This window comes from Corylus avellana, chromosome 2 (genome assembly GCF_965113065.1).
Source record: "Corylus avellana chromosome 2, dhCorAvel1.hap1.2, whole genome shotgun sequence".
NCBI lineage: Eukaryota > Viridiplantae > Streptophyta > Magnoliopsida > Fagales > Betulaceae > Corylus > Corylus avellana.
In genome coordinates, this window is record NC_142491.1 from 10,851,144 (window position 1) to 10,871,829 (window position 20,686).

Here is a 20,686-nt window from a genome sequence, read left to right on the forward strand (position 1 = left end):
TACAACGTTTCTGCATCAAATCAAAATACAAATGAGATGAGTTCATCATCTAATAAGCATGTTTGAACAGGGTAGAGAACAAAATAGACTAATACTTTCCTACCCAATCCATAGAATCTAGGATTTCACAGTCCATATGGTTGTGGAAGAGATCAAGCTGATTTACTCTATTAATAAAAAATGGATTTACTCTATGATCAAGCAATTCCTCTTTTGAAGATCATCTATGATTAAAATATTTCCCAATGCTTTAAAAGAGTGCAAGAGAACCACAGCTGACTGCTTGACTCCTTTAAAGCTCTTCAAGTGTCCATTAACACCAACATACATTCCATCTCTGTTGTATGATAAATCATAGAAAATCAACAAAACTTCTTGGCTTTATCAATCACCATCCCAACCAACTTCACCGAAACCAACATGATATTAAGAATTTCCATAGAAATGAAGACATGTATAAGAAAAGCTCTATTTCGTCAGAAGATAATACCCAGAAAAGATAAACTATTCAGAAAACATATAAATGAACATTAGGCATCATTGACCCGCACGTTATCTCCGAAAGTCTCTCTTGATTGGCTTGGATTATTTCAAATTTAATAGTGATTTTAAATGACACATCACATTAGAGATTACTTTAGGAAGACTCAAGTATTCCTTATATCATTACTCCTGGTAGCAAGGTTATTTACATGATGTAGATCAGCTTCTAACATTCCTTCATTATGCCTATGTTGTGCTTCCTTTAACCTATTGGTTTCTCCACTGGGCTAGTTGGGTAGCACGGGATGATATAAGGAGGAGGACTAGTTGAGTTTTTTTAAGAGTTATTTCAAATGTGACGTAATTTTTAAAATTACCATTAAATTTAAGATGATCATTATTAAATTTTGATCTACTGATGATTTTAAAAGCAACATTAGAACTCTAGAAGGACTCATGTCCTTATATCATTACTCGGTTCTCGCAGCCATGATGTTAGCAATGCGCATCTGTTAGTTGAAGACAACCTTTATCTAAGGGTGTGTTTGACATTGCGATTTAAAAGACAAAAAGTACGATTTTAAATCAAATTACAGAAAATTGATTGTTTGACAATGCATTTTTAAAAAAATTGTGATTAGAAAACACAAATCACAGGTAATGAGGTGTTTTTTGAAAAATGCATAATTTTAAAATGTAAATTGGGATTTTAAATGCCAAACTGGGATTTTGCTAAACGCCTTAACTGCGATTTTTAAAATCACTTTTTTAAAATCGTTAGTTTTAATACACTTTTTAAAATCGCAATCTCAAATAGGTCATAAGTATCTTTATAATTAATTTTTCTTAAAAAAAAAAAAGAGTATATTTGGCACTTTTAAGGGGCAAATAACTGCACACTCTTGTAATGCAAGCAAATAACTGCACATTCTATTGAAGGATAGTATTGGGCTTAAATATATAAGGCAGACCCACACTCTTGGCTGAATGCAAAGGCCCGGGCCTACAAGAAGACTCCGGAACACGAGCAAACACTGATTTCCCAAATTCATACCTATAGAACTATTTTTCAACAAATTTTCAACAATTACCCAAATTCATCAATTTCTCTCTCTCAACACACACATATAGGGGTGTTAAGAGAGCAAGCCGCTTGCGAGCGAGCTTGGGCTCAGCTCGCATAAGCTCGGCTCGTGCTCGACTCGAATATTAAATGAAGCGTTTCGTGAACACGAATCCTACCTCAAATATTAAACGAAGCAAGCTCGGCTTAACTTAACTAAGCTCGTGAGCAAGCTCGTATAAAGATTGCCTCGTTTATTAGGCTCGGCTCGTATATTTTTTTTAATAAGTAACAAATACCTTTGTTTTTTGTTATTTATGCGTGTGAGTGTATATAAAATAAGAAATATTTGATATTATCATTAATCATTTTATCATATGGTACAAGTTATTATGTCATTTAATAAAAATATTATCATTAGATAGTTTATACTTGACTCGTGTTCAGCATTAACATTTTAATATATTAACTAAATAAATAAATAATATTATATGTGATATGATGGTAGACTATTAGTGTGTATGTGACATAAAGGCGTTTGACATTGTCATTTAAAAAACATAAGAAGAAAAAAAAAACGCAATTGAGCCTTGTGTGTATCTATATTAATTATAAATTAAGTAACAAATAACAATGGTCTTACTTAGATACAATAACCTTTGGATCATTTGAATGATTCATATGCTTAATCATAATATCAATATGGTATATTGGTATGGTCACATTGTCTAAGTGTTATCATGTGAATCTAAGAGTTTTGATCATATAACATGAAGTATCACTGTTAGATCATTAGGAGTTTGATCATATGATTTGAAGTATCATCATTAAATCAGTAGGAGTTTGAGAATTACCATTAGATGATAGTTTAACGTGATATGATTTAATGAGATAGTATAATCATATTCATATAAACCAAGATAATGCGTAATAATTGAAGTATCACCATTAGATCATTAGGGGTTTGAGTATTACCATTAGATAACAATTTAATTTAATATGATCTAACCAAATCATATGATCATATTCATATAAATAATGATAATGATCTAAAAAATAATTATTACGTTTATTGTTGTTCTTCATAATCTCAAGTAACTACAATTATATATTCTATACAATTGTTTTTTAAGGGAAACAAGAAAGACACAAAAGATACTTCTAGAATTATTTCTAGTTTATATGAGACAAATGACAAATTTTTCTAAGCTCTAATATGTCAAATAACACGAGGAGACAAAAAAAAAAAAAAAAAAAAAAAAAAAAAAGGACTTTGTGGCATCTGTTTGGTAAAAAAACTTGTGGGCTCTCATTATAAAACAATTTTTTTTTTAATCTTTTCATACCAATCATTCTGAGTTTTTTCACATTAATTCATTTTTGCTACAAAAAAAAAAAAAAAAAAAAAAAAAAAAAGAAGAAGAAGAAGAAGAAAAGCCCCAAGGCTCAATTTTTTGTTTTTTTCACATTAATTCATAGTACACACTTCCCATTTTCCTTCTTGAACTAGATTCATATCTAGATATTCTTTGAGATATACCTTACATCAACGCATATTCTTTTGTTTGATTTGCTGCAGATTGGAATGCCTGGGATGGATGGAATAGAGGAAATAAGTAAAAGAAATAAGCATACTACAATTGCCATGGTCCACGGAGGAAGAGACAGAGAGAGAGAGAGAGAGAGTTGTGAAGCAGAATTTATGAGAATGCAAAGAAGTGAAAGAACTGAAGCTCATCCGTCCCACATCGATAAGGAAGCAAAAGATCCCACCTTCAATTATCTATAAAAGGGCATGCCCCTCATAAGAAGAATAACATTAAAACTAAAGTTGAGGCTCACGTGGAGCATTGCTTGTGAGGGGTTCCCACCTTCATGCTTCACAATGCTTGTTGAGCCTTTTTGGCTCACTTAGTTGGAGCTTGCCTAAGCTAGTAACTTGGGCAAGCCGGCTTTTTGAGCTGTTGCTTAAAATTTAAATTTTATAGAAGAAAAATAAAAGTTTGAGTTTGTTGAGCCAGCTTGGCTCGCTGAATATGCGAGCTAGCGTGCCGAGCTCGAGCAAGGATAACTCCTTGGCGAGCCAAGCTCAAACAGACTTGTTAGGCTCATGTCTAAGCTTGGCTTGAGCTCTAGCTTGACTAATACTTAAATGAGCCAAGTTCGGACAGGCAAAGCTCACCCAAACTCGGCTCGATTACACCCCTACACACATATATATAATCAATATAACAAAAGTTATGTAAAATCTAAAGATAAGGAAAAATTGCACTTTACCCTTCAATGTTTGGGGTCATTTTCAATTCGACCTCCAAAGTTTCAATTTTTGCAATTCACCCTCCTAAAGTTTCAATTTTTGCAATTCACCCTCCTAAAGTTTCAAATTTTTGCAATTCGGTCATTCTATCAGTCAAAGCCATTTTGACTGACGAAACAGTGATCACGTGCGACGCACGTGATCACTGTTGGACTTTTTTCCCCCAAAATGTCCCCCATCCCAAACCCCTCTCTCATGCACGCCAGTTCTAAAAATCTCCACCCCCACTGCACCAGTCGAACCCACTGCCACTACTAGGTTTATGTTTTGTCTTCTCAAGCATCTGAGATCATCTGGACTTCTCACAACCCACAAGAAAACCGGAAAGAATATGAACACAGCAAAAATTTATTGCAGTTATTAACTTGGCACCATGAAGAATATGAACAAATATCATTATATCAATAGCAATTCTTCATTATAAAAACCCTATCACTGTATCAACAGCAACAATCTCAACCTCCCTAAAATCAACCGCCGTCTTACATAAACTCAGAATCAAAAAACCGAGAACAAAAAACATGAGAGAGAGAGAGAGAGAGAGAGCACCAAAAGATAAAAGCCATCGATAAGTTCTCTTCGCCTCTCGCTCTCACACCGGGAGCTCAGAGAAAAATACAGGACTGTCGCCGCCCAAGCCTAAATGATCTCATATGCTTCAGAAGACAAAACAGAAACCTAGCAGTGCCAGTTGGGGTGGAAATTTTCAGAATTGACGTGCGTGAGAGAGGGGTTTGGGATGGGGGGCATTTTGGGGAAAAGAATTCCAACAGTGATCACGTCAGTCAAAACGGCTCTGACTGACAGAATGGCCGAATTGTAACAAATTGAAACTTTGGGGGTGGATTGCAAAAATTGAAACTTTAGAACTCGAATTGAAAATGACCCCAAACTTAGGGGGATAAAGTGTAATTTTTCCTAAAGATAAAATACTAGATCGACTGAAAGGTATGCTGTACAATTGTTGTGAGGTGCATTAGTATTATAAACCATAGCTATAATTAATTAGTATTACAATTGGCGGCATGTTAACTAGGTAGTAATGAGATTTTTGTTTTTTATTTTATTTTATTTTTTTATTTATTTTTTATTTTTTTTTATCTCTGATTGTGCTCCTCCGTGCATTTTCAAACTCATCAAAAGAGTAAATTGTTGTTTTATGTTGTGTGTGTGATTGCTATTTCTTCCTTAACTTTGATACCATTTTATCTTGATGTGTGTACAAGAATAAGGTAGAGATTTTACCCCTCATTCAAGAATATATACTTCTCAATGCTTTTGATTTAATATGTATTGAATTTGACCTGATCAGAGTAAAATAGAGATTAGGTTGAGTATTTTTGTTTTTAAGTTTTTTTTTTTAATCTACAACTGCATTTAATAGAACCAAGGGAATCAAACTCTAAGACATTGTGCCCTTGATAATTGGATTGCATGAACAGAGGTTGGGTTTAATAGAGAATTCTTTACTTCTCTATATCTTTGTTGCATTTGGAGAATATTACTGACTTAGCTTGACCTAACAATGATAATACTTTTTGTTTACGGTTTTTTTTTTTATTATTTTATTTGTTGCCTTTGTGCTCTTCTTGGTTGAATTGATCTTATTTGGCTTTAATTTATTTCATGTAGGAAAAAAAATTGAACATTGTTAGAAGTAAAGAAGATTTATTTTGGGAGTATGCAAAGGAAATGGAAAATGGTCGTTTTATTTGTAAGTTTTGTGAAAAATGTTTTGTTGGGGGTATTTCAGCAATTAAATCACATTTGTCTTGGGTTAGTGACCGTGAAGCAATTCAGTTAGAAGCAAAACAAGCACTACAAGTGATTGACACCCCCACTAAGGGATCTAAAAATGTGGCAACGTCAATTAATGTTCTAGAGTGTGAAAGTTTTTCAAGTTCCTCATCATCACATATGCCAAATCTATGTAAGGGACAAGATATGAGTATTTCAAGAACTAAATCACATTTATTTGGGGTTAGTGACAATGAGATTCAAATTTGTCTACAAGTACCTGAAGCCGTTCAATTAGAAGCAAAACAAGCACTACAAGCAATTGACAATCCCACTAAGAGAGCTAAAAATGTGTCAGCGTCAAGTAATGTTCTAGAGTGTGAAAGTGTTTCAAGTTCCTCATTGTTACATATGCAAAATCTTTGTAAGGGACAAGATATGAGTACGGTGGATAAACAACTTGCTAAGTATGTTTCTTTGACAACTAATTTAAAATAATCTAGTTTATCTATCTATGTCTCATCAATGTTCCTCTTCCCCTCAAAGACTTGTCGCACTTCGGCTTGTGCCTTCTCCAGTGCTCTTGAGTTTCTTAACAATTATGACATTGCACATTCTCTTGTAGTTGTTGAAGTTTCATTTGCTCCAAAGACAATTTTGAACAATAAGAGCATAAACAAAGAATGTTAATGTATGTTATTTGCTTCTCTAGCTCACTTGCAAAACTTCAACTCTACTTCTTTAATCGCTTCTCTAGTGAAGTGGTGCTTAACTGCTGCAATACTTCAACTCTTGTTCAAATATGGGTGCGATCGGGCCATTTTGCCACGTGTTGGGGAAGGGGGTCGCAGTTCTATATCAATGGTTGTGTCTACAACTTGGCCCTAAAAATTTTTGGTAAACGTTTTTATCTAGAATTGATTTAACTATCTCTATCACGGCTCGGTTCTTGACCATAAGCTTTCATTTAAATCACCAATTCAACTAAAACCAGTTAATAATCTTTCACATTTTTCATTTCCTTTCCTCTCATATTTTCAAAATATCAACCAAGAGTATTATTACAAGAGATTGAAGTCTGGTAGCCCCTAACTTCTTATCTCTATTTGGATACTTCTTGAAGTATATTCCATACTTCCTTAACTCTTCTTTCTTCCACAATTCTTGAAGTATATTCCATTTACCTCTACATTTTTTTTTTTTTTTTTTTTTTCATTTTTTATAGAATTAAAGGCAATTTTGGCATCTTAAGTCAAAATTTTGCACACTCGCATCAAGGATGCAACAACCTTATTTAAATTTTAACATCAAAATCTAGTGGAGAGCTAGTATAAATTGCAATGAAATAGTAATTCAAAAAGGTCAAATGTTGAAAATATAAGTTTGAAGGTGTCTTTTCAAAAAAAAAAAAAAAAAGGAGGATGAAAAGAAAAGAAAAGGAAACCTCCCTTTAGAAACTACTCCTAACGTTTTGTAATTAAATACGAGGAATTCTAGGTTTAAAATGCTAGAAATTTTTAATTTCTTGGCATTTGATTGGTTATGCCAACAATTAATAGGAGCCTATGAAAAAAATGCCAAGACTTTAGTGGCACAATGTTTTTTTTTTTTTTTTTTTTTTTCTTTTTTTAACTTTATCATAGTTAGCCAGTAGTTTTTACCACTATTTATAAAATGCTTGGAAACCGTTTAGAAGTCACTCATATTTCTCTTATAATGCAACTAAGCATAGTTGACAAACAAACAAATAGGAGCTTATGAGCAATAATTATGGCATTTTAAAAGTAAAAATGATGGTGTTAGGGATGAAAGACAGATGCATGTGGCAATTTTCCATCTATTTTAACGTTTAAATAATGTAGACTATTTGATATGAGATGGTTGTTTGACGTATCCATTAATGCCACTTTTTATGTTTGGTGGCGTAAATTTTTGAAAAATATGGAACTTCTATTGATGAAATTTCATGAGCATAAAGCTCTTATATCATAGAGCATACATCTCTGAAAAATCATAGCCAAAAGCTATGAAGGTTACAAAGTCATAAAAATGACTTCAAGCTTCTACTAATCCATGTACAATTATATTTAAAGAACAGATCTGCTTCATGCAAACTAGATCTAGGACATGAGTAACCCAAATACAAAACAAAAATAAAAAACAACTAGAAACTAAAAATCTGGCCGTGAGAGTTGCTCACACATCGATCTACTCCATCCTTAACCCGAAAGCCACGACAACAAATCAATTCTCAACCCGAAGGCCAAGACAAGCAAAACAAAAAACAAAAAACAAAAACCCCACAAGCAGTAGCAAAGGAGCACGGCATCATAGACATTCCTTCGGAAGATACTCCTTGGCCGAAGAAGAAGATCAAATTTAAGGTTAAAGAGACTAGATCTGGATCTAGATCTAGATCTAGATCTACAAACTAGATCTAAAGTAACCCGCCAGAAACGGAGACCGGTGGAGCCTACAGAGAAGACACCGAGCACTGTTACCATGAAAGGAGAGGAAGGAAGATCTAAATCTAGATCTTCCCCCCTCTTGAAGTTCTTCTTAGTGTTGTCTAGAAGAAAAGAGGTTTGGTGGCGTAAATTAAAAAGTGATGATAGTTAAAGGGGGAATTGAATTGTATTTTCTCTCTATTTTTCCTTGACTTGGTCTTCCCCTTAATAATGGAATTAAATATGAACGAGATCCTCCCCTTAACAATCTTTCATATTTTTTTCTTCTATATTTTCTCATCTCATCCATAAAAAGAAGAAGCCACATTAAATATAGATAAATGGTTAGTTAAAGGCGTCTAAAGATAGATTACAACCAACATAAATGCTTAAAAGAACATATGTGTTATTTGGATATGTATTAAATTATCAAATCTAAATGTTATCTACCTGGACACCATCTATTTGGTAAGTAAACTAGGTAACATTTGTTTCAAATTAATAGCATATGTTTACTTTATCAAAAAAAAAAAAATAGCATATGTTGACGACTTCAATTTATTTTTTTTACTTTACCATCTGTAGCGTATTGTTTCCACCACTATATACACTGTGCATGGAGGAGAGCAATAAAAAAGAAAGAAATAAAGGAAGAAGACGATAATGTCATCCGGTAGAAATGTAACTTTGCTATTGATAATTATGTTTATGAGGGAATCATTTAAGAGTGGTGTTGAAGGCAACATATTCCAAAGAGCGCGAGTGTTCGTGTCAGTAAGAAATGATTTGACGATGGATCTTACGGCTAGCTGTCATTCATCAGAAGATAACCTCGGTGCCCACATTCTCAAAGGAAACCAGTCGTTCAGTTTCAACTTTAGACCCAACTTTTCCGGGTCTACAAAATACCGATGTGATTTTACGTGGCTCTACAACAACACAAGTATAATTCGTAACGATGTCCTGGTTTACAAGTATTATCGCGACTCATTCAAGGGGTGCGAGACTCACTGCCTTTGGGCGATTAATCAGACATCTGCAACTCAATATGGCATCCACAACAGAGTTTTTGAAGTCATTATTTGGTGATTACATGCAGCCCAAGTAGAGCACCTCTTCATCACCTACCAGCCTTAATATGTGAATATTGAAATAAAGCTAATTATTGTTATATTATGTGTTGTTGGGATTCCCATATTTAGAAAGTATATAGAAAAAGACAAAAAGAGAAAAAGAACACTTAATATACATAAGTGAACCCAAGCCTATTAACTTAGGCTTTTGGTGTTTCTCTCCAAGGCCCGACATATATATATATATATTGTCTTATAAATGAATTGTTTATTTTATTTATCTTCTTTTTGCTTTTAATTGTTTCAAGTTTTCTATTGGAGATATTCTCATAATTAGTCAAAGGTAGGAAAGATGAACAAGAAGATAATACTTGTTTTGTATTTCACCATAAGTTTTCTTCGATTGATAGCATTGTTAGTTTGGCTTCATATTTGACTTGAGTTAGTAAGTCCTTAGGGATGTTTTTATATCTAATGCCCTAAAACGATCTAGTTTGGGAGTCATTGGCATGACGCTCGATACATGGGTCAATTAGAAGCTTAAGAGAACTATTTATGTTCCAACGTAAATTTGATGATGCATAATTTTTGGTGGGGACACCAAAAAAACAAATCCCGTATTCGTTGGATGAGTTGGAGTAGAATGGGGACACCAAAAGAAAAAGGAGGCTTAGGGTTTCGGGATCTTGTATGTTTTAACAAGGCTTTGTTGGCAAAGCAAGGTTCGAGGCTTCTCACATCCCCGGATAGCAACACATCGCGGATCATAAAGACGAAGTATTATCCCCACAGTTTAATATTTGAACCTAATGTAGGCAAAAAACCATCCTTTGCATGGCGAAGTATCTATGGTGCACTAAACATTGTCAAAGAAGTGCTTTGCTGGCGGATTGGCAATGGTCAGAATGATCAAATATGGGGGGACAAACAAATTCCAAAGCTTTCCACATACATGGCCCATTCTTTCCCCAGGTTTCTAACAAGTGACGCTAGGATAGGAGAGCTTATTGATCCTAATACTAGAAGGTGGAGCCAAGAATTGCTGGTGTTGTTACAAATATCTACCTAAATTAATAGACAAATAATTGTATGTTTTGCCCGCAAGTGCACATGGTCAACATAGTAGTATAGGATGCAAGTACGAGATTATTCTTACGAAGATTACTAAATTTTGCTTAAAATAAATTCCTTAAGTAAAACAAAACAAAATTTTGTTTTATTAGGTAATGACTTCTCAATTCCCTCACCCAGAAGTTCAAGTTTTGTGCAATCAAGTGAAACAACCATAAGAAATCCTCGCAGTTTCCTTAGTATACAATCAGAAATGGTACAAACAGATCCCAACGTACTAAAAAATAGTTTCCCTGTATCATACCCACTATTTGGACATGATAATATGATCATAATGATATCCTTGAGCACAAGCAAACTACTAAACGCATTCACTACGGAAGTAGGCTTCCCAGAAAGAGTAGCAGGGATAATGGTCGAGCCAAATTCAGCTTCTACAGTCATACTGGGGATACTCCTTAGCATTGCCACAGTATAATTGTATTTCACACGATGATCTGCCCCTGCACTAAACAGCCTGGTTTCATCCTCCAAACCACTAGTTGCTCCCTTCAGAATCTCATGAATCTGAAAACTTAAAGCAGCCGAAAGTCAGGCTAAAGTGCAATAAAATGTCTAAAACCAGCAACAAGTTGACGTGATTGACAACTCACAGTACCTAAGGAAGATGACCTTTCTAAGAGAGAAACTACAAATTTCAACAGTGAAGTTCAGCACAGTGCGACACCAATGAAAAATTGCAAAACACAAAGTCAAACTCAAAAAGAACTCTCAATTGAAGGTTTCATGCGCCATTTAATGCAAGAGAACAAAAAAAAATTACAAATGGCCATCAATATAGAAAAATCAGAGTTTAAGGAAAACAAAATCTGATTAAAGAAAACATCTGTAAATTCCACAAACTCTCGCACTGAATGTTAGTGTTAATTCCCAAAAAGTGCAAGATACTTCATTACAAGAATTATCGTCTTTACTCCACAAATCATACGTTGGGATTAACAAATTTGTCTACATTATAAAGAACCAGCAGCATGCGGAGTGTTGTTGTGTGGAAAATGGTGCCTACTACCTTTTATGGTGTTTATGGAGAAAAATGAATGACATGTTTTGAGGACTATGCGAACTTTGGAAACTTTGTATCTTCGGACAGCTACTTCTGTTTCTCTTTTAACAATTAGTTATAATGACTTCCATTTTCTTTTTGCTCCTTCTAGTTAGGTACCTCCTCTTGTATACTTCATGTGCACTTAAAAGGCACCTTTACGCATTTAACCTATAACTTATCCAAAAAAAAATTCCAAAGAATTGTGTCAGGTATGATCTAGTCTAGCAATGAAGCATTCTTGCAGATGACCAAATTAGACAAGTTACTGGATAAGGCCCATAAGTCTGCAATATTCTTTACATATCTGGCGCTAATGCAAAAACAGGAAGAAATCTGATCCACCCATTTCAAACATAAACTATTATCTAACTTACCCTTTCAACTGCAACTTTCTACAAAAGTGATTCACTCTTAGTCATCCATCAAAATCTCAAAATATATACTTCGTCTACTTAAATTCTCTCCTCAACTAATGCATATTACCAAAGCATCCAATGCCTCTATATTTTGGTAGTTAACAAATGCATTCTTATTCCTATACACGCAAAATGCCACATTGTACAATATTGAAAAACACTGAACAAATAAACTAAGTTCCTGAGAAAATACCAACGCTTTTGCCGATTTCCCCAACGCCACCGTCAAAACTTTCCTCCTGGTCGTGGCATCCAAATTCGTCCACCAATCAACGCAGCCCTTCTTCCTCCAATACACATTGGCCACCACGCCCCCCACGCTCGCCTTCTCTTTCAACTTCACCCCTCTTCTCCTCCCACCATTACAATTCAACCACGCCAGCCTCAGCGCCACTTCCAACCGATTCACCACAAACGCCTCTAAGCTGTAATACCCTTTCGCCTTCAACCACTCCAATTCCACCCAATCCGAACCCAAATCGCTCTCGTCGCCTCTCAAGAAGCCCACATTCGATATCCCAACCATAGCCCCCACAAACCTCTCCAAATCCTCAACCAACTCCTCGCTCACCGTCACCGCATCGACGCTCTCGATCGAGCACGAACACGCGGTGACGTCTTCGCCTTCGGCGGAGCCGCGGAGGAGAAGAGCCTACTCGAGTCGAAGATCAGCCGGTTCGACTCGTCGGACTCGGCGACGCGAGAGAGGAGGCCACGTGACTTCCTGAAGCAGAGGGCGGGGAGATCACGTGAGGGGAGGTCGGGGAGGGCGATGAAGGAGCCGTGGCCGTGGGTGCGCAGCTTGCGGAGCATTTGGATGAGGATTTGGACGAACTTTGAATCGACGGCAGTGAGGTGAGCTTGGCGCTGGTGGACGGTGAGAGATGAGAACCATTTGAGAATGGCGGACCTGGTGGGGTTAGGAATAGGGCTTGGGGCATGAGTGTTGGAGTGGGAGTGGTAGAGAGAGATGTGGGAAGTGAGCGAGTCGATGAATTGGGTGTGAGTCGTGGACGAGTCGGTGAGCGAGTGTTTAGGAGGGAAACCTGGGTTTTGTTTTGATTGGGACATTGTTTTTTCAGGTTGCAGAGACCATGACAGAAGGAGAGGAAGGTCGGGAAGGAAGAAATGTGCGGGAGTTGCGGGTCGTTGAAAGCGGGTTTATTCGGACCACTTCGGAGCAGCCCGGATTCGGTTCTTTGCAACCAAATTCAATGATTCTATTGAAAGATATATAAGGCAGACCCAAAACCCATAACACAAATAATTGACCCATTAAGATGGCCCAGGCCTACAAGAAATGAAAAGACATTCAAACTATAACTTCTCTGTCTCCCCTCCCGCCCCCTCCTCCCCCCCTCCCCCCCCCCCCCCCCCCTCCCATTGCACTATAGTTGTGATTTCGATGCTTAACCCTTTGGTCTTCTTAGACCATGTTTGTTTGTGATTGCGTTATGAAATAAATTTTTTAAGTAAAAAATAGCGTTTCAGAAAAAGCTTTGTTATTAAGTTTTTTTTTTTTTTTTTTTTTTTTTTTTTTTATTTAGAAAAGTTTGTTTTTGACTTTTTGTTTGACACAATTTTTTTTATATATATTAAAAGTATTTTTTAAGCTCCCAAACGCAATTTCAATCATTTTATCCAACACTATCATGTAGCTTAGGGATGTGGGTAGCTAACAGAAGTTGGCAATTATCATGTTCATGGGAAGTTATTGGTATTCTAACGTGTGAGTAGTTATCATATTAGTGGGTTGTGTTTTGAAAACATACTGGGCAACTAATTGGGATTCTAAATCATATTTAACAGGGGCTCACCGTAGGGAATTGATGGGAGATGGGATAGATAATGCTAGTTTGTCTTGTGATATTGCTTCCAATAGAGAAGCAAATAGCTAAAAATGGTGCCCTGATTTTGGGGTAACCAATTAGTGAATAGTTGGCTCATTTTGGTAATTTGGTGTAATATTTGCTTTCATATTTACACTCAATCACATATCTTTTAGAGCTTGTTTGAGATTGCGTTTGATAAATAAAGTTTTTAAGTCAAAAAGAGCTTTTAGGCAAAAGCTTCATTTTTAAGCTTTTGTCAAAAGTGGTTTTTGGCAATTTTTAAGCTTTTTGGACCCTTAAAATCGTTTTTAATTTTTTTACCAAACGCGTACTTTTTTTTTTTTTTTTTTTTTTTTTTTTTTTTTCAAATTGACTTTTTTAGTGTTAAAATCACTTTTAAACCCCTCAAACGCAATCCCAAATAGGCCCTAACTCAACAACCAGAGAACCAATGCACAGTAAATTATTGACAGATAGACGATCAGATCTTGATTCATTCAAATTCATTTAAATGCCATGCACCTGTACATTTTTGTCAATTCCAATATTGTTGACTAAATCAAATGGAAACACCAATAGCAAAATGCCAAGTTATTTATGTCTCAAGTTATATAATTTCTCATTGAGGTTTGATAAAGACACAACACAAACCCAACTCAAAACCAACTTCTCTCCTACGTGGCATTTATTTATTTTTTATTATATATTTTTTTTAAGAGAAATGGTAAAGGCCCAACTTTTTTGCCCAACAAAAGTCCAACTTTTACCCTTTATTTTTTTTCTAAAAAAAACAAAATGAGAAATGGAAAAAATGTCTGAAGCAACCCTATCTATTTTTGGCCTTTCTTTTATTTAGTATTTTTAAAAAAATGAAAAATAGTATTTTTCTTCATAATACTGACATTTTCTTGAAAAAAATGACATTATTATGAAAAAAATACCATTTTTCATTTTTTTTAAAAAACCAAATATAAGAAAGACAAAAAATAGATAGGGTTGCTTCAAACATTTTTTTCATTTTTTATTTTTTTTATTTTTAAAAAATAAATAAGGTAAAAGTTGGACTTTTGTTGGGCAAAAAAGTTGGGTCCCTATCATTCATCTTTTTTTAAACCAAATCAAAGGTCCGTAAAAATCAAATTTTTAGAAATCTAAAATTCTTCTCTCAGTCCCTCGCTCTCCCTCCCGCGGTCACCCTTTCTCCTCCGGCGAGTTCATCGGCCACCGGAAATCCCCTCTCAGTCCCTAGCTCTCCCTCCTGTGCTCACCCTCTCTCTCCTCCGGCGAGTTCTTCGGCCACCGGAAATCCTCTCTCACTCCATAGCTCTCCCTCCCGCGCTCACCCTCTCTCTCCTCCGGCGAGTTCTTCGGCATCGGCGAAGCTGTCCGTCCGTCGCAAGGTTCCGTCCACTGTCTCTCTCACCGGCGAAGCTCCTGTCTCTCTCTCACTCCGGCGAAGCCGAAGGCTCTCTCTCCTCCACCGATGGTAAGTAATCCCTCTCTCTCATCCACATTCAAAATCTAGGGCTTTTTGATTTATGTGTAGTGGGTGCTAGAATAGTGTATTAGATTTATGTGTATTTAGGGTTTAGATTTCTGTTTTTTTAATATTATTGGGTATGGATTTTTTACTTCTTTTAAGGGAGGGCTTGTTAGGCTCATCCTTGGCTTTCTAGCTGGCCCTACAATGAAAATGGAAGCGGAAAGGAGGCATAAGGTGATTAAAGGGCTTCTGAATATTACTTTCCTTGAGATTGTTGATCCCATAACTGTAAATTATAGCTTATCTCTTTCTTCTGGGGAACTTGTGAAACCCATAGGAACCCGAATGATTCTTTGGGATAGAGAGGCTTCAAAGTTTTTGGCACCAAAGTTGGACAGGTCAAGTGGTTATAAGAATATCATTGAATATGCCACATATTTTTCTGAAGCAATTTCCGAGGGTTTGTTATGGGATAACAGCGATCATACTGGTGCACTTTCTGAGTTGATAAAGTTGGGCTTCATGCTGGAATTTAATGAGCAAGCAGTAGGGTTTTTAATGAAGTCCAAGAATTTGCAGATTTTCATTGAAGATGAGGAGTTCCTCACTTCTGCCTTCCCTTCTGAATATGCCACAATTGGTTAATGTTTTTAATTGCTGTTTTTCATATCATCCATTGTGTTCCTACCGGTTTCCCCAGCATAAATGTCAAGAATGAATCAGTTGCGGCACTGCTGATCCTGATTATTTGTCATAAGATGCATACCTTACTCTGTTTTGTCCTGGGTTTTTCTTTCTATTCTGTTTTTTTTTTTATTTTTTTTTTTATTATTATTTTTTATTTGGTTGAAAGTCTTTCTCTTGTAATTTTGAACTAAATGATAATTTTGTGAAGTCTGCATTTATATGTATTTGTTGCTGCATTGCTGATTCTTATTGTCTGTTAAATGTGTGCTTCTCTTGTAATTCATCTTACTGTTTGGTCAGTCAGAATTCTACCTGTGATGTTTGTTGATATTGAACATAAACTAAGAAGAAAAATGTACACCATCAACATTCAGTACCTGCAGATAGTTACTCATTATAGCTGCCTAAATGGACAAGGAGGGTGAAGTTGAATCTTTGTGTACACGTATTCCAAATGATGAAGATTTTTTGGAGTAAGATTGCCCTCAAATAGGTTTGACTTTTCATCTTTTGTTTGGGTTATAATTTTGCTTTGACACACCAAGATGGCTTTTAACTTTGTATCCCTTTTTGATAGATGTGGATGAAGAAGTTGAAGAACCAAATGTCTTAAGGATCACTTGTTCGGATGAAGAGTTGGATGGGGATGAAAGTTCAAACGAAGAGTTGGATGAAGATGAAAAATTTGAAGAAACAGAGATGTTCGGTGGGAATGAAAAAGTTGAAGAACCAAGGATGATCGGCGGGAATGAAAATTTTTTAGGGAATTGGCATGTAACTGTCTTTTTGGGAAGTTGCCATGTGACTTTGTCTTTTTGAGAAATTGCCATGTAACTCTTTAAAAGGATTGTGTTGGGAGCAACGTGGAAGAGCTTTGTCATTTATGTTTATTGCATATTTCTTACTGTTTATGAAATTTTTTTATAGGGTTCTTTGATTTTTTGTTCATTTATTTTTGGGGGAAGTTGGATTTATGGGTTGCTAGTTGTTTTAGATAGTGAAAGTGTTTGTTAATTTGTAGTTATAACGTGCAAATGATGGTGTGAGTGTTATAATCGAAGCTAGATTTAGTTATTCAAGTATTGGTTTTTGGTCCGATTGATCTTTTGTGAGTATACGTCTGTGATGTTTGGTTCTTTGAGGATTTGTTTCTTTATATTTGGAAACTGAATGTAGCTTTAGAAAAAAATAGTAAATTTGGGGCAGTGGGTTTTAGTAGGGTTATTGTTGTTTTAGTGTCTATATTTTTTTCCTCTTTGCAATTATTGTGTATCTTAATGTGTCATCTAATGTATCTATTATTTCTAGTTCTCTATTTTATGTTTGTTTTGCATATGCGGGAAAGGTTAGAGTTGTCTCAAGTATTAAGTTAAAATTTTATCTTCTTGTGGTATGCTTCAACATTCTTCTGGTACTTTGCCATGCATAGTCGTAATGTTAATATTGGTAGTACAGCTCTCATTTTATCATAAGAAAGATCTCATACAACATTGATCACCATGATCAGAAATTAGTAATGTCATGAATAGAAGAAAAGTCATAGAAACCTGAGCTCAAAGCTAGAGGAGTCCTGGCTCAAACAGCAATGTTAAAGGACTGAATTAATACACAGCCAGATATAATGTCAATCACTGCAAAGAAAGTTTTGTTTTCATTCAAAGAAGTTGAAGGTTGACAATCTCAGACTTGACCTGAAAATTGCCTCAATACCTAACATGTTAAATAAAATGAAATTACAAATGTTTGGTAATTCCAATACGGAATCTTTCTAATTCAAATGGCAAGCCAAGAACATGTCTATGGTTATATATATAGAAATCGAAATCAACTTAAAGTTGTCCATAATAATTTGGTTAAAGCATCAACCTCAGTCCAGGATACTAAATCAACTGAAGGAGAGAGAGAGTGAGCATTGACTAGATGCAGGCCCCATTATCTTAGTTTCAGTACCAAGGAAAGCTACCAATATACATAAACAATTAAGAAAATCATCAAATTGAAATAAACAAATGAAAGCACCAACTATTTATCTGAATACATAGAAATAAGCCACAAAAAAACAGATGTGCTTTATTTTGGATCTTCACTCAAAGGCCTATTGATTCTCCCTGCGAACCTCCTCCTCTTCCTCTAGTGTGAAGTCATTCTTAATGTTGAATGTCTTGTGGATTTCCTCAGGAGTTTTGCCCTTGATCATGTCAGCCACTGTCTGGCAAGTCAAATCCAACAAGCTCTTGATGTTCAAATAGTTTGCAGCCTGCCAATCAGACATACTCCAAAGTGAGATTGAAATTTAAGGTGTGTGAATATGGTTGAAGTTACTCATATAATGCAATAGTAGTTTAGTGCATGTTAAATGCAAGAACAAACACCCTTCAATGAACACCCAAAAAAAAAAAATCTACCGCCATGATGATCTACAAATTGCAGGTCCAAAAGAGGGCTACTTACCAAAACCACCAGCTGGAGGGAATCGGTGAGCAGAATCACCAGCAAGTATTATTCGATTTTCATTACATACAAATTTCTCAGCAACTTCTGCATGCATCTCCCATGGCTTTATATCAATGACGTCTATATCTGAAAGCTCATGACCAACCAATTTGAATATCAACTTCTTGCATATCTACAAAAAGTTGAATCATTCACAGAAAACTAGTGGCTTTTCACTCTCTCAAGCTACCTAGTAATTCTCCTTTATACTTGAAGAGAAGTAAGAAACGGTCAACAATAGAAGTAGTTTCATCTAACAAACTGTTTCTGATGAATAAAAAGTACCTCAGGCCTGAAATTTGAGAATGTTTTGCTGAGGCGGATGGAATGGTATCTGTAAGATGATGAGCAATCAGTAATTTAAAATTGAAGTATATGATGCACAATAAAATAATGTTGTTATCTAATCCTGCAATACCTGCAATACAAATTCTCCTTGCTGGAGATCATGAGCTACAAGGACTCCAATGGCTTCAGTATTGAAGATAAAGAACAGCATACCAGGTCTCTCATGGAGCAAGTACTGTCCAAGGTCTCTGCTCAGAAAATGAACACTGACAAGCTTTTGCATGTCTTTCTCACCTCTCAAATCTATTCCTACAAGCTTCCGCACAGTACTTCCTGCACCATCCGTACCAACAAGAATATTGCACTGAATATTCTTCTGCATATACTCCCCTTCCTTGAGAAAAGTAGTAGCAACATCAACATATTGACCAGTGGCATCAATGGATACACAGTCATGCCCCATCAAAATTTCCCTTCCCTTGAGTGGCCTATGATTTGGGTCTTCCAAGGCTTGTGATGTAGGAACATGGAGGCCAAGATTTTCTAGCTGCTTAAGTAGTGATGCAGTTAACTTGTACTGTGAGAAGTGTGCAACAGAGACTGGGCTCACAATTTTTTCAAAATTTGGTGTCAGGAAATAAGAGAATCATGTCATGCTAATCTTCGAAGGTCATAACAAACACAAAGTGAATTCATATCTCCCATGGCCTACTGGTAGGACAATGACATATGTCAAAGGACATCAAACACTTGCGTGATATACCAAAAAGGAATACCATGACTTCACATATAAAAATAAGCACACCCCATCTTTTAATCTCTACAGGCCCACAAGAAAGACTAATTTTGATCAAAGAAGTAAACCCAAGAAAATAGCCTTATGAGTGTACATATCAAAACACTGAAGAGATAATCACACCTTGGGGATGCATATGGTCCACTGAACCAAGAATAGAACCAGAAAGAGAAGTACAATATATGAACTTCTGCCAAAGATTTATCGGAGGTTGAGACCTCTAGATCTCCTTTGCCAGCCCATCTATCTTGCGAAACGCCTGACAAGGCAAATCAACACATTTTAATGAAACTGAAATTCCATAAGGAACTGCTTAGCAAAAAGAAAAAAAAAAAAAAAAAAAACTCTCAAACAGCATAATTGAATTTTATCTTTCATGTATCATAATCAACCTCCATGGTTCGATTATTGATGAAGTGTGCCTGTGGATGTTTAGAAAATGTCCTGGCTTTCTCCAAAACCGCACATTTGACACCTAAAAAGGACATAAAGTACAATTATATGTCAATGCCCAAGTTCAGTGGAAAGAGAAAACTTTCCTATAACACTAAAATTGCATCAATACAATAATACATATAATCTCCAACAAGAAGTTCCAAATTTTAAAACGATGCTTTATCTTACCGCATGCACGATCACATTCTCACACATCCCAACTCAAACATTGTACTAGCACAAGCACTCCCCACCTAAAACAAATATTCACTACCCAATCAAACATAGAACTAAAAAACAATAAAACCACCAAAACTGCCAGCTTTCTCGGCATCCAACCAAACGAAAACACATCAAAGACACGGAAGCCGAGAAAACAAAACCAAAACCCTAATCAGAAGAAAAAAAATCAATAATAAAAAGATCTAATAGGGGGATTGAAGAAGACACACAAGGATGAGATCGAAGAGGATGACCTGGTCGACCTTGACGAACTCGGCGTCCCAGGCCTTGAGGTCGTCGTCGGAGGAGGTGGAGCGTTCTTCGAACGCGACGGCTGCTTTGGGGGCCTCGACGTACTTCTTACAGTACTCGGTCGCCGAAGACGTCGCTGGAGTGAGAGAGACAGAGACGGAACCTTGCATCGGAGTGAGAGAGACAGGAGCGACGTACGGACAGCTTCGCCGGTGGCCGAACAACTCGCCAGAGGAGAAAGAGGATGAGCGCGGGAGAGGGAGGGGGAGCGAGAGACTGAGAGAGGATTTTTGAATCTGAAAAGGGGAAAAGACGATGTGAATTTTTTTAAAATTCAAACTTTTATTTTTTATTTTTTTAAAAATGCCACGTAGGAGAGAAGTTGGGTTTGAGTTGTGCCTTTAACATTTTCTTTCTCATTTTGTGGATTCCCTCGAAGAAACTCCGGCAGCGAAGAAAAGCTGATTCTCCTAGCAGAATTTCACA

At 36.1% G+C, this 20,686-nt stretch overlaps 1 protein-coding gene, 1 long non-coding RNA gene and 1 pseudogene across 2 annotated transcripts; 1 reads left to right on the forward strand and 2 right to left on the reverse strand.

The window, feature by feature from the left end:
- Positions 1–10,284: 10,284 nt before the first annotated feature.
- LOC148587302 (uncharacterized) lies at positions 10,285–12,885 on the reverse strand. Its single transcript, XM_088512542.1, has 2 exons — positions 11,906–12,885; positions 10,285–10,758 (listed from the first exon to the last, which is right to left on the reverse strand). The coding sequence occupies exons 1-2, from the start codon at positions 12,236–12,238 to the stop codon at positions 10,285–10,287; spliced, it is 807 nt and encodes a 268-aa protein (XP_088368668.1). The 5' UTR covers positions 12,239–12,885.
- A 3,140-nt stretch (positions 12,886–16,025) lies between these two features.
- LOC132167996 (uncharacterized) lies at positions 16,026–16,651 on the forward strand. Its single transcript, XR_009438740.2, has 2 exons — positions 16,026–16,207; positions 16,292–16,651. It is a non-coding gene; the product is annotated as an uncharacterized LOC132167996 (long non-coding RNA).
- A 1,146-nt stretch (positions 16,652–17,797) lies between these two features.
- On the reverse strand, positions 17,798–20,370 carry LOC132172179 (SKP1-like protein 1A pseudogene; annotated as a pseudogene).
- Positions 20,371–20,686: the final 316 nt, after the last annotated feature.